The following is a 24601-nucleotide window of genomic DNA, read 5'->3' as shown; positions in this document are numbered from 1 at the left end:
AATAAATACAATGCCCTTGTTGATACTAAGTTACTTTTTTCAAGACATTTACAGTTTTGAAAATTACTGTCAACACTAATGTGAACTTGCATATAATGCTAGCCCAGTGTCAGTTAATCTTAATAGCAATGGTACAAAGGTATGTCTAAAATAAACAGGCTAAGTGAAACTAAAGATGATAAATACGATTAATAAAACAACTGAAGAACAAATGACACCTGAAATTTGACATTACTTACTACTACTAGAACTAATGCCACCTGCAATGCTGCTACTAATATATGTTATGTCTCTAATTGCATTAAAAAGCAGGCATGTTAATCATAGCAATAAACTCTTTTGCGTAGACATGAAATGTCCTAAGTGATAAGCCATTATTGAAAATCATGGACAGCAATGTAATGGGAACAACCAAGAATAGCAGCAGTAGGGCAGAGATAGAGAAGCAGAGAGAGTGTAGTCGCATTAATCTTAGTCCTCTGACAGGGCAAGGTGGGCAGATGCACCAACCAACTGTGTTTCTGTGTGTGCGCGCCTCTAGCTGCCTTTCTAGAGCAAAGCAGCATAATGCTTATGCTGGGATGTCTTGCAGTCCAAGTCCAGGACTGATGACCAGGGCAAATCCTGGCTCATAGATACAACTCCTCCTGAAATCTCAGTACCTCCAACTGCAGTCGTCTGGGGTCCTTGGCCCGCCTCATTATGCCAACTGTACAGTGGTGGCACAGTTTGTGGTGGCAGTTGAGTAAGGTGATGCTGTGATCTCTATGTGAGTCAAACAGCTCGCTGCAGATGGACCACTCGTGCCCACTACTGGCACTACACAAACCCCTGACACTTCCACTGCAGCTGGGCTGATCCCTGCAAGCCAATTCCAGCTCTTGTAGAACAAATGTCTTTCGGTCAGACCCATCTGTCACAGTTTGCGTGTCTGCTTTGTGATTTTCATCACAGCTGTCCTGATGTTTGTGCTGAAGCGAAGACTGAATGACTGAGTCACTCTATTGTGTAGAAAACATATGTCTCCACTGTAGACGACAGGCACTTTTTCTCCAGTGTTACAACACTTTCCTCTTCAGTTCCAATGACTACTTCTTCAGACATTTTTCAAGCTAAATCATTTTTGTACATTTAACACAAGCTACATATGTTCCCTCATTAAAGGAAGTCTGTTTTCTTTCCGGAGAAAGCTTATATAAGCCTTAGTTGTTTATTTAATGCGTCAGTATAACAAAAGTCACACAGTTCTCTCCCACCATGAATATGCAGATAAGATAAGCACATTCACAGATAAGGAACGCTAAGCAATAATATGAGCCTGAGAGAAGTGCCACTGGCCAAGTAGTGCAGCGAACATTTCACTATTCCACTCAATTTAACACACTAACCTATTCAGTGCAATGGAAAGCTTTTGCCAGTTGAGAAATGCATGAGCAAACACATTAGAGCATATCAGACAGATTTATTCTGCTTATTTAAATAAACATCTGTAGATTAGCCAGTTACAAAAATACATGTTAATATTGAGAAGGAACCTAACAAAGCAGTTCATCTGAAATTCAAGGGAAATGATTTTTTACATGACTGGTTATTTGACTAACACATCTTTCTTCAGTGACCACTTGACAAGTGTAATGCTAACCAAGCCTACACAACCAGCCCCATCAGCACAAACATCTAAATATTGGTGCTTTTTATACATTTGTCACAGGCACAGTAACATTTAATAAAGCCTCACAGCATTTTAGTCATTGGTGATTAAGTCAGTAATGACTCAACAATGTGCACCAGGAGTAAATACACAAAAATAAATGTTTACAAGTTTACAACTGCATATTGGTGCCTCACATGCTGGAAAGGGATGATAACACAAATTTATGGCAGTGTTGTAAGAGCAAAACATGAACAGTGACACACAAATTTAGCCCTCTCTCTCTCTCTCTCTCTCTCTCTCTCTCTCTCTATATATATATATATATACAGTATATATACTGTATATATATATATAGAGTATATATATATATATATATATATATATATATATATATATATATATATATATATATAGATATATATATATATATATATATATATACAGTATATATATATCTAATGAGGCAGACATTTTTCTAAGAAGTTAGTTAGAAAAACAGACAAAATTGGACTTTCATTGTGCAAAATGAATGCTGCTAGGCCACTATTTGTTGTTGATAATATTTAGACAAATGTAGATAATAATTCATAAACTGTCAGTTTCCGTACTATTTGACGTGAGTGCTGTTTTTGATACAGTTGATCACTGAATACTAAATGGACTACAAGATCACATGTGACTGTCTGCTAAAAGTGTTTTGAAGAGGTTTGAGACATATCTTTGGTTTTACCTGGTTTGATACATATCCTTGTAATAATGATTTTTATCTTGCAACAGAAGTTCGGTACTGTACTAAACTTACATCTAAAATAACTTGTGGAGTACCCCAAGGATCAATTTTAGGTCCATTATTTTTTAATATAGTATCTCCACTGGGTGATGTGATTATATAACATGGCATCCCCTTCCATAGTTACGTTGACAGCTTTATATGGCTATGTCTCCCAATGATACTGTACTATTGGATGCATTTTAAAAGTGTATTATAAAGGTCAATGTTTGGGTGTCACAAAACATTGTACACTGCTACAATGACAAAACTGAGATTTTAGTTTTTGTTTAAGGCTCAGAGAGATAAACTAGCCACAAGATTAAATAGAACCTAACCTGAGCCATCAAGCCAGACAATTACTGTAGGTTTGGAGATGTATTTATATACAGGTGGCTGTGGCAGAACCCAAATTTATTTGACATTAACGATTTAATCTCAAAGTTTAGAAGGCCAGGTTAAGGTTTTCTAATGTTCATAAAGCCTAAATGAGAAAGAAAGTGTTAATAAATCATAGTTCTGTGAGACGTCAGACTTATATTAAAACGATGACACAGTCACCCAAGTACGATACTGTAACTTGAAATGTATGTATATTTATTCACAGTATATGTCAATATCAACATTTAACAAAGTAAAATGTTTTTTACATTCTGTTGTCACAGTCTTCTTGTCAGCAGGACAATAAGGCGATTCTGGTAATCCTAGTATTGCTTATTTTATTCACTAGTTCTGGTTTATCACAATTTCACATTCATGGGCTGAACTTGGTCATCTTCATGCAAGTTTCAATATATATCTAGAGTCATATTATCCACTTAAATAAGAGCAAGAAAGTTAGGTTTTAACATGTAAGGCAAAGGTTGGGCTTTTAATTAAAAGCCAAGCCCTATTCCACATATCTCCTCCTGTAGTAGTCAAAAGTCTAAAGTGTCACGCTGGTATTGCAGTCGTGGGCTGTTCTCACTGTAGAACTGACTGAACCAACGCCTGTGCTTCAGGATGGCCGAATCTTCCTTCACAAGAAGAGGTTGGGAGATGTATTTCTTATTGTTCCAGATCATCACATCTCGCTCAAACTGGAGGCAAAAAAAACGAAAAACAAGACAAGGCCACTTAACATTACAAAAATCTACAGAGACAAACTGAGTTAAAGTTCAATGTTAGATTTAATTATAGGTTAGTTTTAATAAACATGTTTGGCTTTAAATTCAGTACTTTTTCCACTATTACTTCCCCTGAGCACTTGATAGTCAAGCATGTGGTTGTATATTCGAAAGATTAAGAACACACTCTACTTTATACTGTCTTGTTGCATTAAATTATTAGAATTTATCAGCAGGGATTTCTATGGAGTGTTGTTGATTAAATGCCACTCCACAGTTACTCTATCAGCTGCTGAGAATTGACATTTTACACCACACACAAATTCCATCTCTTTAAAGTGAGTTTCCCCTGGTGGCTCTTGGTGTTTTTGCCACATGGGGAAACAAAATGCCAATAATTTAACTTTGACATTCAAAAAAAAAAAAAAATCCTAATTTCTGTTACTTCAGTAACTGTTTTTTCCACGTCACCGTAAAGCTAATTATCGAGTTTAATGAGGACGATTTACACCTTTTGTGTGACTGTGTGGTGTTGCTTCTGGTGGTAACAAAGAAGCAGAATTAAACTAAAGGAAGAGTGGGAGGCAAATATGCACAATGATCTATTCACACTAAAGCAGTTATGTTCTAATAAATAAATAGTTTATATTTAGCATGTAGGATTATTCATTATTTTTGATGTACAGTCACAATATTCATTATAATATATATATGTTGTTAGAAACCAGGGCGATGAGATTGCTGACACTGAACTGCGCATTCAAAAATATAAATAGTAAACGTAAAAAGTCATGCGACACATATTTTTTTATAAAGTCATTGGTAAGTTCATACAACGATTTGTTTTCCAGATAGAATGACACAGAATGACAGTGGATCCAGACTGCTCCTCAGATGCAGCACCTGACATACTGCCAACAGTCTTGATCATAATTGTATTGTATTGTGTCACTGTGATATTGTCACAGTGACACTAGAAGGTGGTGTGTAACTCACCTGAATGCACTCTACTCTGAGGATGAATTTAGGCACCAGGGCTGGGATATTAGACTGATAGAAAATTGTGTGAGAGACACACTGCAGCAGAGGCTCAACTGGAGTCACACAGTGCATGATCACACCGCGGCCCAAAAAATTGTGGTTGAAAAGCAGAAACACAACTCCTGGACCCACCTGAAACATATAGTTTATGTATTATAGATAATCGTGGAGTAATATTCATAATGTAAAGTTGTTAATTGGTGTGGTAAAATTTATATGACTGATCAATTCTTTGTAATTCACAAAAATAAGTTTGCATTATTTAACATCAAGACTCATATAGAAAATGTAATGCTTATTAAATCAGAGTGTGTAGATCACACCTGCAGGTCAGTGGTTTATTGTAGAACAATTGATTTATATTCACACAGTCTAGATCATGTAGATCTGCACAGCTATAGTAACTGTACTACAATACAGCTAGGAACCATGACATATTAATTCTTTATCAAAACTTTTAAAGAAATAAGTTTCTGCACTGTACAGTTTAAGCAGTCATTGAAGCAAAGATTCTTCATCATTATCATCATCATCATCATGGATGTGAATAAAATCCTTTCTTATATAAGTTGAATTGTTGATTAGATTTTAGATTTTGCCATCAAACTGTTGAGTAAATTATGTGCTAACTATATTCCTACTTTGAACTTAACCGTACCTGTCTGGCCACAACATGAACATCCAGTAGAGGCACGTGCCACCCAAACACTGTAAGAGCATGTTTCACCAACATCTGAGAACAGTGCTTGTTGGGCTCTGACTCTGGTTGCCATTGAACCTACAACAAACAAACACACACGGTAGAGTACAGACATAGAAATTACTCGTTTTAGTACATATTAGCTTTTATATCAGTTAAGAAAGTACAGTATGTTAAGAACATTGATCTCCCCCTGACCTTCCAGTCATGTTGCAAAAATGTCCAGGTTTTGTTGTTGGTGTAGCGCAGATCGACTCCACTGAGAAAGCCTGGGGTGTGCAGGTGAGCGAGATGAGCAATGTCTGCTGCATTTTCAGGTATTTCCTTTGGGGAAGAAAAGGACACAAAGACTTATTCAATCCATTGTGTAAAATGTGGTAACAAATATATCTTTTCAGTTTAGGGGAGTTTGATACTGATTTCTTGTCAAATTAAAGAAGGTGGATATCGTAAGTATCAATAGTACATACAATAGTTTTCAGCTCCAAACAGAACACATCCACACATATATGCACTTACCTCTATGTGAGCATTAATAAAATGCTCGGTTCTCCCTCGATAGACCCACTCGCCCTTTGTAATCTCCTGCTGCTCTGGGACCATCCACTCAGGATCTTTGCCATCACAGTGAAACCAAATCAGGATCTGGCCATTGACCTCACAGCTGGGCCAGCGGCGCACCTTGGCAAACTCTGGCACTTAAGGACAATTGAAACCTGAATTTGAGTCATAGTCTCTATAGTAAACATGTACAGTATACTGTACATGTATAACCTTTAAGAAAACCAGTGTTGTTTTTTTAATATTAGCAACATTAGCAAGTTCAAGCTGAAATAACAAAATATCCTGTAGCACCACCTTCAGGACAACCATCAAATTTTACTGGTGAAATTACACGAATGATAGGATGTAAATATGATTAAAAGAAAAAAACATAAAAAAGCAAACATAAGCATAACAAATGAAAGACGTGAATGACCTGCATCTGCATGATTTGTAAAATATCTAATTATTTTAGATTAAATATGTTAAAATTAATGTCTAAATAATGATTATTGTAAAATTATTTTATGCTTAGTCACCACTCAGTCGAGGTACTAATACTGTCACATAGTAATAGTGTAATTTTTTAAATTGTACATGCCACATGCTAGTGTTGGAATACCATTGCCTTCAGTTCATACCTTTTTCTGCATATGGTATCTTCACACACTTGCCATCACTTCCCTGAAACTGCCATCCATGAAATGGGCACTCTATGCAGTTTCCCACCACCCGTCCGCCCACAGCCAGGTTAGCACCCAGGTGAGGGCAGTAACTATCCACCACGTAGGACTTCCCATCCTGGTCTCGAAAGACTGCCACCTGCTCACCTACAATGATCAATTACAGTAAAGACATGGCTTTTAAAACATTCATCGAACTGTAATAAATACAATTAATAACATGAATGTAATTAAAGAAATATGAACAACTAAAAGCTTGATTCAAAATATTTCCATACTATAGATTAGTGTTAATATAGAATATGTCTATTACACTGGAAACTGGTCAGTCTATGTGTACTAGGGGTTCTCTGTGACCCTATTTACACTTGGTCTTAAACTGCATCTTGGGCAAATGGATCTAAAGTTGACTAGTTGACTGAGCACTAAATAAAATAGTACTCAGTTAGGAAGATAAAGGTTGTGATCTGATCACTAAAACCTTGAGACCACAAATTATAATGTAAGCACTAGAGAAAAACCCATCATCAGTGCATGATATTGTCTTTTTTGTATGACCACTAGAGGGTGCCAAAATCTAAAATTGGCAAATCCTACACATCGGCTTTAGATGGCCACTGATTGTTTTTGTGGATAGGTCACGTTTGGCATAATTTGATTACAATTAGGGTAGGTAACCTAGCTATGGTAAGTGTTAGGCATTGCATACTGAGCCTCTCTGGTCAGGCACCTTATCTGGAGACCTCTACCTACAAAATCTACTGTATTTGGCTTTGACTTTTAGCAGACCTACAGTTCTTAGATTGCACCCAGATTAATGCAGCCTGGGTCTCCGCAGTGAAGAGTAGCCACTGTGACAGCTCTTGCGGTGCCTAGTCAAGTTACGTCCCAGTAAAGTTCTCAGAAATCCAAAATAAGGCTCATCCAAATGAGGGGTGACACAGCACTGCACGGCTGTCCCCATACTGCTGCGGAGCATAACGAAAGCACAGTGCAATGTGTAAAGACAGCACATGGGAAAAGACTCACTAGGCAGAATTTAATATATGATGTAAGAGGATGACTGCAGAGAAAAGTTAGGAGCGAGACACTGCAGTCATTCACAGCGGGATGCAGACCTGGAATCCAAGTTTTGAAATGGGTCAACAGAATTTGGGACACTAATACGGAGGGCTGGAGGGAGGCCTTGTGCTGAAGGGGACTAGCTGTACAGAAAGAAGACCAGAAGGAAAACTTGAGAACGTGTGGAAATTGGACACTTTTAATTGTGTTTAATATATTTTATAGATCAAATGATCAGAAACAGTTTATCACTGAGTTCAACCATATGCTGAACCACTTTGCAAAAGCAGGTGTCTCTTTGTATCGATGGATATCTTTTTCAAGTATGAAACCTTTCATATACTGTTTGTTTGCTTATTTATGGCAGGCGAGGCGACAGACACATGAAAGAGCCACACATGCTCTGAAATTCTTTTGAACACCGACTCAAAGGAACCCCGAACATTTCAAACAGTTTCACCACATACCAACACGGGTATGATGAATCTAATATGTGAAACACGTTACTCTATTATATCAATGTAAATATTTCAAAGTAAGTCACAAATCAGCATGAAATAAATGTAAACTTTGTAACAGAGGCATAAATAGTGTGTGGCATCTTAAAACCTGGAAAGAATGAATGATGAGATTGCCATACCCTTGATCAGAGCGAAACCTGATGCAGGGCTGGCTGTCAGATCCCAATAAACATTAAATCAAAGAGGTCAACTGAGAGCTCCCATATCAGCTCGTCAGTCAATTTCTCTAGACAAACCTTAAATCAGGTAAAAGATTAATCAGGAATCAGCAGATTTAATTCACAATGAAAATAATCTTCAGTTGCAGCTTTATTGCCGTTATGTGACAATTCAGTAAATATTAGTAACCACAACATCGGTATCCTGACACCTATAACGTGAAGCAGTTTAACGCTTGTCTGACTTAAAACAATGAGGCTTTGTTCAAAACTATGATCAGTTATATAGTGTTACTAAGCACTGCAATGCACAAAATGCAGTATGCCATTGTGAATTCTGATACCAAAAACTTTCAGCTTGTCTCTCATATCCTGGCAACTTATCTTCACCACACTTCTGCTTAAAACAACAGACACCAGACTAACAGACAACTATCGGGATTATTGAGAGGCCAGCAGTGATCTCTAAAACATAAACAAATGTGAATGTGCTCTTTTTTTACTTAAAACGAGATTAACCTTAAAATAGAATCATCCAATCTCTCAGCTCACACTCTTTATTGAACAGAGAGGTTCACACTGAGTGACTCTGAAGAGGTCCATCATCCTTTTCAGGAGCACTGATGGCTATAAATCATGATGTAATCAAGTTAAATTTTAACAGCAAATTAAAATCCGTAACAAAGGCTGCCATCAAAGTCTGCTGCTTTGAACCAGGAAGTATCATGGGTTCATGTGCAGGACTTGTTTATGCAGGACAACAGTGTCCTTTGTCCTTTATCACTGTCCAGAGGTCATCTGGTGTCAGTCTGCTAAATATTCAAGGCAAACTAGAACAAACTTGAAGTAAAGACACACCTACTGGTGTAGTTTAGCTTTAAATATGACATTATATTCACATACCTTCTCCTCAATACCTTCTGATGTGAACTAATCTTCTTTACACAGTTTGCTGTTTAGGGATTGCCCTTTGTGGGAGGGACACATTTGAGTGGTTATACCACATTATGTTTCACGGATTGGCTGTTTTTCAAAATAAAACATACTTTGGTATTGGGGATGTTTGTTTTTCCAGATTTTACTTTATTACTAACCACGTTGCATTATCGTGTGCTAATTCAAGTGATTCCCTTGTTGAAGTACTGAAGGTGCCAACTGATCATACCTAGAGCAGAGACATTTTTGACCTCGCCCCTGTCCAGCATGTGTGAGTCCAGCACTCGGTACCAGCCGTTCGGATAGACTGGAGGCAGCTCTCCGGTCTTCCTTCTGCGACGGACCTCGTTTGCTGCCTGAGCTCTGGAGCGACCCTTCTCGGCGATGTAGCCCACGTCGTCGGGCGTCCTGAGCAACTCCAGGGGACAGAAGAGCAGCCTGTACATCCAGCCAATGGCGAGGAGGGACGCTCCGGCGAAGACGCACACCGCAGCCCGCGCTGGAGCCCCGAACCCCGTTTTAATCCACGTCCGGGACCCGATGTCTGCTGAATCCAGGAGCTCTCCGCCTTTAACGAGCAGCATCGCGGATACTCCCAACCCAACCACGGCAGCGAACTTGTTAGAGGACATGATGTGATTGTCCATCCTGTCTGATGTGTCTGTCTGTGTGTGCACTGAGCATCGGACGGGTTCGTCTTTATGCGCCAGGAGTGGCACGCTTGACGCGGGCGCCATGGAGACGAGGTTACTAGATTAGATCAATTGATCTTCGATCATCGTGATGTTTTCAAAATAAAGCACTCATATTAGGCTTTCTAGTCCTGAGGCATTCCTCGGGTTCGGATTTCAAGGGTGTCCAGCAAACATCAGTGCTATCAGACTGAAAGAGCAAGTGAAGTATAATAAGAAGGCGCAGTGTAGAGAAAAGCAGCCTGCACTTTTTATACTCAGTTTCACTTTTACTTTAATTTTTATTTTACTTTAGTCTGCGCAGAATAAGTCACGTAGACCATTAATTGTGCAGTTGATGCCTCTGAGAGTAGGGTAAATCAGTGCTGCCTCATCTTACAAGGCACTATCCAGTTGGTGCTTCTTACAGTACACATACATGTTAGTTTTACTAACTTATTACTTAACTCTACTTATCTTGAACTGTTAGTTCATGTTTAAAAAACACCTCCCCCTGACCTTCTTAATATCAATTCAATTTCATTTCATTTTCATTCATTTTATTTAAAAATTTCATACATAACATGTTTTATATATATTATTATTATTATTTCAGATGCATTCTTCATTTGGTCTAAATGAGAAGATTCAACCCTTATTGGCAAGCCTATGAATCTGTAACCTGACTAGACTTGAATCAGAGGCTGTATGCACCCTCTTGTGGTCTTTTATTAGTAATGCTCTGGTAAATTTAAGAAACTAAAGTGTTGACATGTCATTGGAGCAATATTACAGTTTAGTTTTTAAAAGTTCCATTTAGTAAGATGCAGTAATTATTAATGTATTTTTAATGAATTAATTGACACATTATTCTAAGATGTTTGTGAGGCGTTTGGACAGAAATCCACATAATGCAGCTTCATCTGTTCCATAGTTGATCTTCAGGAACTGATGTCCGGTGTTGCAGACATGCTTAGTTCTCCTTTCGTAGGGTCTCTTTAAGCAAGTTGTCTTTTTGTTCACTAATTGTTTATTTCAACTATCCAAACGCTATCTACTCCCTGACAAGTAGGGTAGAGTCTGCTAGTGCCCGACAAACGGTAGGAGAATTGGCAGAAGATATGAACAGTTCTCTATTATTTGATAGGTCGAAGACAGAACAGGGATGTGATTGTGATTACACCAAAAAAACAGAAAGTAATGAAGAAATCAAGAATCTGAAAATATTCTAGAAAAAAAACACATATACCAACATTTTGTGTCTGTGACACATTATGTGTACATCAACAGATAAATTAATGTTTAAGCCAACGTGAGCTTAAAGTTTGAAAATCTACATTTTCATCAAACCTGGGCAAACGTCATGTATTGCTGTGGATCATTTGATCAAACAGTTCCAGTACAGCTGCTAAATCAGTATGTTATTTAAATTATAAATGAGGTCTGACAGAGACAAAAACTGAATCAGACTGATCTGTGTATTAATATTAAGCTGAATTTATTACAATTTTGCAGTTTAAATTGCTAAATAAAAAAATCCAGCCTTAATTCTAATATTTCTTTTTCCATTTTTTCTATATTTTAAAATAAATTAATAGTGGAGCAGCACTTATTACCTTAGGACAGCCTACGTTTGCCAGCCATTGCTATGGCAATAGGATCAGTCCTCCCCAAACAGACAACCATTGTGTGACAGGTTGTGCAGTGACCTTCAAAGTAATCTGAAAGGGTAGAAACTATCCTTTCTAAGTTCCCAGCACACATAGCTTTGAATTCCAGGTCAAATTGTATTAAATATAATGTGACCACACATAAAGGTTTGGTGTAGTATTAGAAACGATGAGCAACCCCACTGTAGGGCATGGATCTTTTCAATAGTCCTTTGTTTTGGCCGGTGAGGGTTTTTCTTGGAAAAACATACACAAAATATACTCTTAGACTTTGCTTTTAATTTACTTAAAAACTTCAACAGTATATTTCTGTAAGCCTCAAATGCAGTACATTGTGTTTATTGTTTTGTGTGAAATGCCTGATAACAGTATTCTAAAGTTTTAATACTTTGAGGAGAAAAAACAGTACTCTACAATATTTATTACAATGCATCTTGGGAGCATAAGCAACTGTAGTGAGCCCACATGCTTAAGTCAACAATCCAGTTTGAATTTTCACCCATCTTCATCCTATAAATTAATAGGTAAGTGGCTTTTTTTGCCTCTTAGCATTAGCAAAGTGCGTAACATTTCCAAGCAAATCATATTGTGCCATGAGAAGTACAGATCTTTACAATTGCTAAATGATTTAAGTCTTATGCAGGGTTGTCTAAATTTCTTAGAGACAAAAACACTTTCATTCATTTCATTCTTTTTCAAGGGAGGAATGGTAATAACTTTTCCCTCTCTTTAGTGGCAGTTGTGACATTGCAGACTAGCACTGGACTTGTGATTGTCATCCTGCAATTTACAGGGTATCCTGTATATCTAAACCATAAGCATGGTATTTCTAAGCCTTTATATATGACCAATTTTGAATAAGTGCTAGTTAAAGTGAAACTTAAACTTAAACTTAAAGTGAGAAATTACGACATGAGTGAGAGATGTTGTAATGCCAGTGCCATGTTTTGTTTTCTCTTCTGTCTTTAGAGACAGAAGTGGTCACATTGGACCTGCAAGTGTTGCCTTCCCTCACCCCAGCAACCAGCACTCCATCACTACTTCCTTGCTCCAGTCCAAGTGTACTCTTGCTGATTTTTACTGAGTGTATTGTAGTTTAATAGTAAGGAGTAAAAGTTATGAAATAAAATTACTCAATTAATAATCTTACTACTTAATTTGCTCATGCAAAACTATGTAGTGTATATACTGTATACTGTACTTCATTTAACAATAAAAATCTGTAAATATACCTCAAATAAAAGTAATAAATGCACATAAAAAGTAATTCATAGCTAAATCTTTGGCTAGAATTTTACTGTTACAGTACACAATAACAAAAACTGTAGCAAACTGTACATTTTAGCTAAAGCACTGTTCATTTTACAGTAAAATGATGCCGACTGTGCTGCCACTTCTTTACTGTTTCTAACAGGAAAAGGTTTAAGAGTGTACTTTGCTAATTTTCACATTTTATGAATGTTACAGTTCTAAGGTCAGTTTTATGACTTCAGATAATAATCAGCACAATGTCCAACTTCATCCTGAACAAAGACCTAATCAGTCACAACTTTGTGTGCATGTAAGGATGTAAACATAACATTCACTATCTGTTTCAAAGCTTCAGGAATCAGTAAAACCTAACGGTTCATTTCTTTTATTTTTGTCTTTGAGACTGGGAAGTGTGTGATGTCTGTCTGATTTTTTATTGTTATGAAAATGAAACCCAAACAAGATGTCACTAACCAGCAATATGTTCAGTACATACTTGTGGTGGCATGATGGTGATTTGCAAATGTCAAACATGCTGAATGAAAGTGTAATAATAGTTGTCCAGGATGTTCAATCATTGAGTTTTCAGCTAGGAAGCATCATCCATAGATCCAGACCATGACCAGACCAATTCTGGACCCAAACTGAAACAGACCAATCTTACCTGTTGTGCATGCATCGTACAAAATAAACCAATTCCTGTTCATTTCTCTGATGTCTTCAGAAACTTGCAATAGTTTTTTTTAAATCAGCATCAACATTTATTAATAAATAAACAATTGTGAGAATGCATCTAAGGACCGATGTACTGATGAAGTAGACACACATACATTTATATGTATTTCTATTTTGATTATACAAATATTACAAATGCTTTCTGAATTCTCATTTCATACTATTTCTAGAGATACTAATACAGTGCTAAAATACATGGCAAACACAGATTTTACATGGTAGATATATACATCTAAGGCACATTTATACACAGGAAAAGAAAAAGCCCAGCAGTTGAGTTCGTTATGAAGTCAAAGTCTCAGAAAAAGTGGACTGATTGTCAGATTAGCTAAGAACATGTGGTTTGAGATAAGATTAAACCTCCAAGTCACTGCTTGTATAGTGCTGCTGTTGGTTGAAGAATGTGTTTGAACTGTATTATATATTTAATGCTAGAGTTTAACATGGTCCAAATGGTTTCCAAATCTTATCACAAGATATTTTTGAAGGACAATACACAAAATGCTTTGTCATGGGGGGTGGGGGGGTGGGGGGCTTAAAGATTTGATGATGTGACCACATCAACTTGATGATGATGTATTACTATACCCTTTTTAATCTATCAATCTATCTGTTTGTCCGTCTATCTATTAAAATATAATGAAAATAATGCTGCACTACTAATTCCCACGCCATGTTAATAACAATGCTTATAATAATATTATTACAATGTTGGCAGTAGCAACAACTGTATATGCAAATTGTATTTGTTTACCACTATACATAATATATCAGAAGATAACATAAGATAATATGATAAATGAAAGAGGCAAAACACAATTATATAAATACCATTTGTATTTTTCATCAGTTTATTTTTCATGAACTAATACTAATAGAAGACTTTAAATCTGCAGTGCAGATTTACAGCTGATTTTATGTGCTCCTTATTCTGAGACGACTGTGGGAAGACTGGGAAAAACACTGGCCCAGAAATTCACATAACGCAGCCTCATCTTCTCTCCCACATAGTTCTTATTCATCTTAGAATTGATCTCCAGGAACTTTTCACCATCGGTAAATTCGGGCCAGTTGACAGGCACGCTGTTCTCTCCAACGTTGGGATCTCTGTGGACATGAAACAGAAAACAGAAGGATGAAATTCAGGCAGTTTTCTGGTTCAGTTTTTCATTTAGGCCATTTTGATTTCTGTGATGTCCTTATGTCATGTGTCTGCAGAGTTATACCCAGTTCTGGCAAAGTTGGTCCAGTAGGAGATCATGTATCGGGAGACGTTACGGTGGCGAGGCCAGTAACCCAGTGGTGTGGCGAAAGGTTTTCCAAACACATACTGTAGGTCATCGGCGTGGTCAGCTCCCACCCAACTGGGGTAGGGTCTGCCAATGCCAGCCATACGGTTGGGCTGAGAGAAGACGTATGAGTAGGTACGGCCAGTTCTTTGAAGAGACAAAGAAAATACAACCATGTGACTACACCAAAAAGTGGGAGAAAACAAAGCACCCTGAAAACAATATTCTCCATGCAGAGTTTAAGTTTTTATCAGACTCTGCTCCTGTCTGATGAAGTCCAACATGACCTTCTTTCAAGGAGACTACCGTTGTAGATTGAATATTACTCCTTGCTTTTATACCCTATCTTTAAAAGCAATGTAAGAAGCAAAATGACTTAGAAATAAATTGACATTAACATCTAAATTGTAATGTTTTGCTCACATTGCATGAGAAGCATGAAGGTAGAGAGCAGTCTGTGTAGGAATCAGAAAGATGTAGTCTGTTCCAATCTCAACAATGGTTTTCTTGATGGTCTCCTGACTGGGATTTGATCCCCAGGTTGATGTATATGTAGAGTAGGCATTGTCAAGTCCAGCTTTGCCCTTTTCCTTAGTGTAAGAACCCAGGAGCCTCTTCACGTCTTCACTACATTCAGAAAGAGAAGGTTAAAGGAAGTTACACTAGGTCTGATAAAATACCTTTCTGCCACTGAGAATGCTAATAGTGCCACAGCTGATATAAAAGTGTGATGTGTTGCTTTGCTACAGAACTGCACATCTGGTTGTCACACTAGTCAAAGGGTTTTGAACTCACACTGGTGTGTTCACCAGTGGGGAGTTGATTGAAGGTACATCTAAAGCAGTGAAGATGTGTCCGTCCATGTCGTTGATTCCAGCAATGTAGTCGATGTCAGCAGCATTGTGGAACAAGTTATGAGGCTCATCTGGCAGGAAGTCACCATCCAGCACAGCAGACAGCAGCAGGTTGAACACAAGTGGGTCTAATGAAGAAGTCAAATGCATAAGAACCCCAGTAGTAATTATTTGGGGTTAAAGCAGACTTTAGATGACTTTTAGTGCAATAACACTTTAACAGTGTTATACAAATGCAAACTGTGAGGGGTTCAGTCCTTACGATCGGCTGAGCTGGACAGACTCAGAGTGCCGGCCATTGTTAGGTCCACAGGATCAGTCATCTTCAAACAGGCAGCCATACTGTCATCAGTGGGGCATTTGACCTTTATAGCAACCTGGGGAAGGGGTCAGATCATCATTAGTTCCTAACTAAATATGAATGACTTCATGTGATTAGAGGACACAACAGATATAAGTGAAGCAGCTGTGTACCTCTTCAGCAAACTTGCGTGGATTCCTGTTGACTGCCCATGGGCAGATGGCGACCCCGCTCTGAGAGATGGCTCTTTTGATCAGTCCTTTGTTGTGAGGAGTAAGTGTCTGTGAGCACATAGAAAAGTTTTAGTACCTTTTTCTAGTTCATTTGGAGTTAGTGAATGGTATTGATTAGGCTGTTTCAGCTGTTTCAGGCTTAGTACAGCAAAGAACTCAATGAGCACGACATCCAGAATAATGATCTCACCTGGAAGCTGACACTAGCTCCTCCTGCAGACTCTCCAAAGATGGTGATGTTGTTAGGGTCTCCTCCAAAGGCACGGATGTTCCTGTGTACCCAGGCAATAGCGGCCTGCTGGTCCCACAAACCATAGTTTCCTGATAAGGAGAAGAGAGTCATATTAACCTCCCAGGCCAACATCTCTTTTGTCACTTTTATCAAAGTTAGTGCCCTCGTGGTCAAATTGTACCAACGGGTTAGAGTCCAAGTGGGAACCTTTGGTTCATGCCATTGCCTAAGTACATAATATAGGCAAAAGGGCCCAAAAGCAAATCTAGAAACAAAAAAAGAAAAAGAAAATGGCACCTACCTGGCAAATCAGGCTCTCCAGTACTCAGGAAGCCTAAAGTTCCCACACGGTATCCCAGAGTCACCACAATAACGTCTCCTTTGTCTGCAATCTCCTGGCCATCATACAGATAGTTGTCCAGGAAGTTAGCACCCATTGAGCCTCCAACTAGTAAACCCCCTCCAAAGATCCAGACCATGACAGGCAGACCAGAGGACACTAGAAAAAAAAGAGAACTGAAGCCAGTTATACTGTAGATCTGATCTCATGTGGATCACACTTTGTGGACGTTTCTCATTGTTTACGTGAGCGTCCTTGAGGAACCCAGATGTTAAGGTACAGACAGTCCTCACTCCCTCTGGTCTCAGTCATGATAAGATTCACCTGAAGACATCTCCTCGCATATTCAGTGGTCTTCAGAACACCTGATGAAAGAAAGAATAGAGTAAGGCTTGAAAATGACAACAATAAACACTACTCCTTACATGCAATTTAAGCCAGATGCTGAGTTGATGCTCTACACCTAAAACAACACTGAGGTAAAATGTTGCAATAAACAACCAATAAATTAAGAAAAAAAAACTTCCTATCAGGAAAACGTTTTTTTTTTTCTAAAACTTAGTGGACCATCTAGATGTCCACTAAGTGAGTCAATCAATCTACTCACCGTCCCAGCCAGGGTGAGGTTTTGGTTTCTCAAACGTTCCAGGAGGAGCAGCAAAGGGAACCCCTTTAAAGATGTCCATGAAACGGCCAATCCTAAGACGAACGTTTTTTCCCTCCACCATCCCTCCCTCTGTATAGACCACCCCAAGCTATAGGAAAAAACAAACGTGGCATGGTATAATTTTACACAGAATTCAAAGAAGACTCTACTAATACACTTTTGAAACATGCTAACATGTGACATATATTCACAACAGATTGCACAGTATTTTTTCTATATAAATGCATCTATAAAAGCAATTTATTGCTTAAAAAATATTAGAAGATTTGTAGTGATTACATGTAGTTGCTTTAATAAGTTTTTTTGTGTGTGACACTTACAGAGGCCCCAGAGACCGTCTCCAGAAACACAGCAACAGCAACCAGAATCCACAGTTTCGCCATCATGACCCAATCATGTTCACTGTGAGCTTAACTTTTATAAAGGAAACCCCTCCCCAAAACAACATCTGATCAGTGTCCAGGTGCTGCATTGGCTTTTCTCACTGTTACATAACACGTATAGTACTACGAGTCTGCAGCGCTTTCTTCTTCAACACTTACTGTGGATTATCCAGAAATGCATGCAATGCTCTTTGGCTTAAACAAAATAATGAATGGGAGCAATTTTAACAGGAAATTGGGTATTTTTTCTGTGGACATTGGTAGTTTAACTAAACAAGAAGTCATCAGTGACAAAGTTAAAATGCTGACTGTAGTGCTATGTGCAGTGAGGGAGGTAGGTCTTATCAGTACTGAGCAATTCTCTGCCAAAGAAGTGTCATGAGAAGTGAAACGTCCACTTGATAACAACCTCAACAGCTCTGGCTGTTCTTGGACGTTCACCAAAACAGGTTTATAAAAATCATTTATTCATCACTCATCACACCTTTAACTTTCCTGCTCATAGTCTCCAATATGAGAAATGGTGAAAATAATTTAATTTGAAATTTTAGTAATAAAAGACATTCAAGATATAGTTTAGCTGTCAATCCATTAACCCCTAACATCAGAGCATAAGTGTGCAATCTGAAACTTGATTTGTTGGATTATTTGTTGGCATCAAGCAAACAGATTGACTGAGTAAGAACTTAGAAAGAGATGAGGAAAAACCCACCACGTGTATTTAATGATTATTTTATATTTTCTGTGAATCACTAAACTGATGGTAGAGATCTTGATTGATTAAAAGCCAGAGTCTTTATTTGGATTTTCATTTGTCTTTACTTAAATGTTGAGACATTTGGACAGCTATATAGGTCAGACAGACATGTTAACGTGAAGAATGTTTATTTGACTTCCCTGTGCAAAGTAATTTTCCAACTTCAATGCCAAGTTGACACAGCTGTCCAACTGGACTCAAAGTCACACTGCATTAGCCAATTTAAAGCACAATTCTTGTTTTACGTGCAACCTTTTTCTTTACACTGCAAATATAGTTCAAAATACTTTGATGGTATTATCAGCAGAAGAACTTTGGTTTAATTAAAATCTCTTAAATTATCTCTCCACAATGTTACTTATATAATTTAATTTAACCACTAATTTTGCATAAATCTTTCTAGTAACCTGCACATTTAGCTACTGAAAAAAATAACAATAAGAAAAACTACCTTCAATATGATTCTTTAAATAGAGCCTGCAATTAAATTTAATTATATCCCAAATAAAAAAATAAGCCCCTCAAATAGGCTATAGGTTACTTTAAGAAGTGGGACAAAATACAACTTTTAGATCCCTCCCTCTTATTCTTCTCTGACTTTCATCCCTGCCACTAAAGCTCCTCCCAATAGCACTGCATGTGCATGAGCAGTACAAGCCGTGTTTGACAGTGGGTTAGCACAGCCTCCTCGCTCTGATTGTACAGTGAGGAGGCCACCCCCTGCCACAGCCCTGCTTGTTTTCCAACAATCCCTGCACTTATACACCTGATCCAGATGATTGACAGAGGAAAGGGTGGAAAGAAGGTTGGAAAACAAGCAGGACAGGTGCTCTGGAAGATCAGGGTGGGCCACCCCTGCACTACAGGATGGCCAGGTTTTCATGCTGTAACACAAACATTGGTAATAACTTTAGAAAGCCTTGTTTGAAGCTATTTGTTTCATAAGCTGATACAGGAAAACAGATGTTAGAATGGTGTAATGACAGATTGTGTATCTAATTAAACCATGTCAACTCACATTATTTGTTAACTTTTCTGGTTTCCAGTTTGAATGTCAAGGTAATAAAATATAGTTTTTTTTAGAGTATGTCATGATTTAGTTGATTTTACATCATGAGAATAAAACACACCTGTGCACCACTGTGTCCTATACATGAAAAATGCCAAATACCAGTAAGGATTATATTAATATGAAAGCAGGAACTTAACATGCACTATATAATTTGTGTAGCAGCATAGATATGTTATATATTAAAGCAGAAAGAAAAAACAAAGACATGTTATTATTGGTATTCTAACTGGTATCAGTTTATTTTTCATGAACTAGCACTAATGCAAGCAGACGTACAGGTGATATCATGTGCTCCTTATTCTGAGACGACTGTGGGAAGACTGGGAAAAACACTGGCCCAGAAATTCACATAACGCAGCCTCATCTTCTCTCGCACATAGTTGTTGTTCATGTTAGAATTAATCTCCAGGAACTTTTCACCATCGGTAAATTCGGGCCAGTTGACAGGCACGCTGTTCTCTCCAACGTTGGGATCTCTGTGGACATGAAACAGAAAACAGAAGGATGAAATTCAGGAGGTTTTCTGTTTCAGTTTTTCATTTAGGCCATTTTGATTTCTGTGATGTCCTTATGTTATGTGTCTGCAGAGTTATACCCAGTTCTGGCAAAGTTGGTCCAGTAGGCGATCATGTATCGGGAGACATCCCGATGCCAAGGCCAGTAACCCAGTGGTGTGGCGAAAGGTTTTCCAAACACATACTGTAGGTCATCAGCGTGGTCAGCCCCGACCCAGCTTGGATAAGGTTTGCCAATCCCAGCCATACGGTTGGGCTCAGAGAAAACGTATGAGTAGGTACGGCCAGTTCTTTGAAGAGACAAGAAAGATACAGGGATTTAACTTGTAATGTAATAATAGTTCAGCTCAACCCAGTTATGAAAGAGTAAGATTTGGGTCAAACAACATTAAGATACTGTTAATTAAAGACTTAAGATGTCAGGGACATGTCAGGGAGGTCCCTGTCCTGTACTAAACTTTTACCTGAGGAAGAACTATGCAAACTAACTTTTAAGTGGACTACACTTACAGAAATATTCCCTACTTTCTATGGCAATGTAAGGAACAAATAAAGTCTTTTCAGATCTCACCTCGCCTTGGAAGCATGAAGGTAGAGAGCAGTCTGTGAAGGAACCAGGAAGAGGTAGTCTGTTCCAATCTCCACAATGGTTTTCTTGATGGTCTCCTGACTGGGATTTGATCCCCAGTTTGATGTATATGTAGAGTAGGCATTGTCAAGTCCAGCTTTGCCCTTTTCCCTAGTGTAAGAAGTCAGGAGCCTCTTCACGTCTTCACTACATTCGGAAAGAGAAGGTGAAAGGAAGTTACACTAGGTCTGATAAAATGATGCTAATTGCTCTATAGGTCACATGAAAGAGTAGAAATGTTGTGTGTCGCATTGATCATGTGACTTGACCTCACATTGGGGTGTGCACTAATGGAGAGTTAATCGAAGGAACATCCAAAGAAGTGAAGATGTGTCCGTCCATGTCGTTGACTCCAACAATGTAGTCGATGTCAGCAGCATTGTGGAACAAGTTATGAGGCTCATCTGGCAGGAAGTCACCGTCCAGCACAGCAGACAGCAGCAGGTTTTCCACGAGTGGGTCTAATGAAAAAATACAAAATTTTGACATGTGATGTACCTTGTATAGTACTAATTATGCTACACAGCTGTCATTCTAATATACATATATATATATATTTATATATATATTTGCTAGACAGGCTGTAGGTTTGTGAAGACAAAGCTGGTGGACCAATTATGCACCCACGTATTATTTAATCTTTACACACTGTACACAAACTGACCTCTTCCCCTGAAACAGCACCAATCAATCTCTCAAAAGTAATAATCACAATAAAACACAGTAGTCACATACAAAAAGCCACAAAAGTATATGTAGGATTTCAAATTTGGCTTTCTAGAAAACAGCATCATCTACCAGTGATGACACACATGCTGGTGAGTTGTCAGGCATTGTGTTACGGTGAAGTCTTTGTTTTGAGCAGATCTTTTTCCATTTTTTTGTTTTTGTGGAAATGGAAATAGGAATAGATGCAAACAGATTCATTGACTGTGTAGCTTACTATTCGATTAAACCAAAATGTACAATCTGGAGAGTATTTAAGGTTAACGCTGACTTGAGGAGTGTGAGGGGTTCAGTCCTTACGATCGGCTGAGCTGGACAGACTCAGAGTGCCGGCCATTGTTAGGGTCACAGCATCAGTCATCTTCAAACAGGCAGCCATACTGCTATCAGTGGGGCATTTGACCTTTATGGCAACCTGGGAAAGGGCAAAGATCATCATTAGTTTCTACCTAAATACATGATTCCATGTTATTAGAGGACACAACAGATATAAGTGAAGCAGCTGTGTACCTCCTCAGCAAACTTGCGTGGGTTTTTGTTGACTCCCCATGGGCAGATGGCGACCCCGCTCTGAGAGATGGCTCTTTTGATCAGTCCTTTGTTGTGAGGAGTAAGTGTCTGTGAGCACATAGAAAAACAAGTTTTAGTACCTTTTTCTAGTTCATTCAGAGTTATATTTACAAATGATTCATTTTACATAGTTCCGTACGTGTTTTAATGCTTCATTCAACCTCTCTGGTGTTTCAGGGCAGCAAAGGCAGTAAAGCACTCAATGAGCACGACATCCAGAATAACAATCTCACCTGGAAGCTGACACTAGCTCCTCCTGCAGACTCTCCAAAGATGGTGATGTTGTTAGGGTCTCCTCCAAATGCACGGATGTTCCTGTGCACCCAGGCAATAGCAGTGTGCTGGTCCCACAAACCATAGTTTCCTGATAAGGAGAAGAAAGTCATATTGAACTGGAGAGGCCAACATCTACCAGGCTCTGGACAATTTCCCACCGAACATTAAGGCCCAAAAGTAAATATAAAAATAATCAATAAACAAACAAAAAGCGCAAATAAACTGGCACCTACCTGGCAAATCAGATTGTCCAGTACTCAGGAAGCCTAAAGTTCCCACACGGTATCCCAGTGTCACCACAATAACGTTTCCTCTGTCTGCAATCTCCTGGCCATCATACAGATAGTTGTCCAGGAAGTTAGCACCCATTGAGCCTCCAACTAGGAAACCTCCTCCAAAGTGCCAGACCATGACAGGCAGACCAGAGGACACTAGAGAAAAAAGAGAACTGAAGCCAGTTTTAGAGCTGATCTCATGTGGATCACACTTTGTGGTCTTTTCTCATTGTTTACCTGAGCTGCCTTGAGGAATCCAGATGTTAAGGTACAGACAGTCCTCACTCCCTCTGGTTTCTGTCATGAGAGCATTCACCTGAAGACATCTCTTTGCATAATCAGTGGCCTTCAGAACACCTGATGAAAGACAAGAACAAAGCAAGACTTGTTTTCATACATACCTAGCTGTTGCTCATTTAGTAGAACTGGCTGCTGAATATAGGCTTTTTATTGGCAATATAATTGAAATATCTTCGTGACATTATTTCTTAAGCAGCAAATCATCATTATTATTTTAATTATTGATCTACCCACCGTCCCAGCCAGGGTGAGACTTTGGTTTCTCAAACCTTCCAGGGCGAGCAGCATAGGGAATCCCCTTGAAGATGTCCATGTAACGGCCAGACCCAAGACGGATGTTCTGTCCCTGCACCATCCCTCCCTCTGTAGTAACTACCCCGAGCTATAGAAAATGTACACAAAAATAACATGTTGTGGTAAAAGTGGACCAATCATGTAATGCATAAATTCCTGGTAACAGGTAACAATAATTCTACACAGTGCAACTATAAAAGTGACTTATCACTTAGAAAAGAATAGTAGCAGATTTGCAGGAATGATTACATGTACTATCTTGGATAGACTGGGATAAACTGTTTTGTGTAGCACTTACAGAGGCCCCAGAGACCGTCTCCAGAAACACGGCAAGAGCAATAAAAATCCCCAGTTTTGCCATCATGACTCAACTGCGACTGCAGGCTAATTGTTGATTAGACTTTTATAAAGGCAAGCCCTCCCCAAAACAACATATGATCAGTGTGCAGTCCCTGTGTTGGCTTTTCTCACTGTTACATAACAGAAAATATGAGGCAACTTCTACTAAGATCTCACCGTGGGCTTTTCTAAATGTCATGAGTCATAAATGTCATTAGTAAAGTAAGAAAATTGTCTGTTTGATAAAAACCTCAAAGTTTGTCCTTTGACATACACCGAAACAGGTTTATTTGAAACATTGTCACATGCCTGCCAATAATGTGAAATATAAAATAATTGCAATATAAAAGTCAGTTATAAAATACAAATCCCTATATTGTTGCAATGCCATATGGGTTTTCTTAAATTTGGTTAGTTGCATTATTTGCATTCATCGTACAAACTGATTACGTTTATTTACTGTATTTGAGGACGGCCATGGTGACATTGACAGTGGGTGCTTGAAGAATAGTAATAATTGAAGTAATGCCCTCTGCACTGTGTGTTTTTAATGATCATTTTCTTTACAGATGTTTGCCGTGCTGTCACTGCCCAGTTGGTAAGAAAGGCCTTGTGTTGGGTTTGACTGAAGTTTTGAAACATTTAGTTATTTCCGTAAAATAGCTCAGACATGCCTATTTGGACAACATTTATTTGATTCTCCTTTGTGGAGTAATTTTCCAACTTCAGCGCCAAGTTGACACAGCTGTCCAACTGGACTCAAAGTGACTCTGCTGTAGCCAATTTCAAAAGTTAATCCTTTTTTTATCTGGATCCTGTTTTGCTGCAAACCTGGACTATAAATACCTTCATCGTGGCCTTCAGTGAGTAGCAAGTTTAGCTTAAGCTAAAATGGATGTTAACATCTCTATAAAATGCTACTTACACTTTGACCAGTAACAGTACACAAATCTTCCCATCTTCTCAGAATCTCTGCATATTATCAGCAGGTAAAAAGGCCACAAGCACCTGCACTAAAATGCTCCATTCCCCTTCCATATGCTGAATAAA

General features: G+C 38.4%; 3 protein-coding genes across 3 annotated transcripts; all 3 read right to left on the bottom strand.

The window, feature by feature from the left end:
- Positions 1–3117: 3117 nt before the first annotated feature.
- On the bottom strand, positions 3118–9887 carry zgc:92275 (Rieske (2Fe-2S) protein). The gene is made up of 7 exons (XM_026340179.1): positions 9403–9887; positions 6455–6643; positions 5790–5968; positions 5469–5594; positions 5229–5348; positions 4526–4702; positions 3118–3502 (listed from the first exon to the last, which is right to left on the bottom strand). The coding sequence occupies exons 1-7, from the start codon at positions 9818–9820 to the stop codon at positions 3341–3343; spliced, it is 1371 nt and encodes a 456-aa protein (XP_026195964.1). The 5' UTR covers positions 9821–9887; the 3' UTR covers positions 3118–3340.
- Positions 9888–14330: 4443 nt separating this feature from the next.
- LOC113148577 (bile salt-activated lipase-like) lies at positions 14331–17813 on the bottom strand. Its single transcript, XM_026340316.1, has 11 exons — positions 17737–17813; positions 17357–17504; positions 16995–17114; positions 16711–16908; positions 16368–16498; positions 16118–16225; positions 15906–16020; positions 15585–15771; positions 15213–15416; positions 14727–14936; positions 14331–14607 (listed from the first exon to the last, which is right to left on the bottom strand). Exons 1-11 carry the CDS (start codon positions 17800–17802, stop codon positions 14427–14429), a joined length of 1668 nt encoding a protein of 555 aa, XP_026196101.1. The 5' UTR covers positions 17803–17813; the 3' UTR covers positions 14331–14426.
- Positions 17814–19845: 2032 nt separating this feature from the next.
- On the bottom strand, positions 19846–23602 carry cel.2 (carboxyl ester lipase, tandem duplicate 2). Its single transcript, XM_026340317.1, has 11 exons — positions 23511–23602; positions 23153–23300; positions 22856–22975; positions 22577–22774; positions 22301–22431; positions 22008–22115; positions 21798–21912; positions 21046–21232; positions 20715–20918; positions 20224–20433; positions 19846–20104 (listed from the first exon to the last, which is right to left on the bottom strand). The coding sequence occupies exons 1-11, from the start codon at positions 23574–23576 to the stop codon at positions 19924–19926; spliced, it is 1668 nt and encodes a 555-aa protein (XP_026196102.1). The 5' UTR covers positions 23577–23602; the 3' UTR covers positions 19846–19923.
- Between the last annotated feature and the right edge of the window lie 999 nt (positions 23603–24601).

Source organism: Anabas testudineus, chromosome 22 (genome assembly GCF_900324465.2).
Source record: "Anabas testudineus chromosome 22, fAnaTes1.2, whole genome shotgun sequence".
Taxonomy (NCBI): domain Eukaryota; kingdom Metazoa; phylum Chordata; class Actinopteri; order Anabantiformes; family Anabantidae; genus Anabas; species Anabas testudineus.
This window is presented reverse-complemented; position numbering and strand designations above follow the sequence as displayed.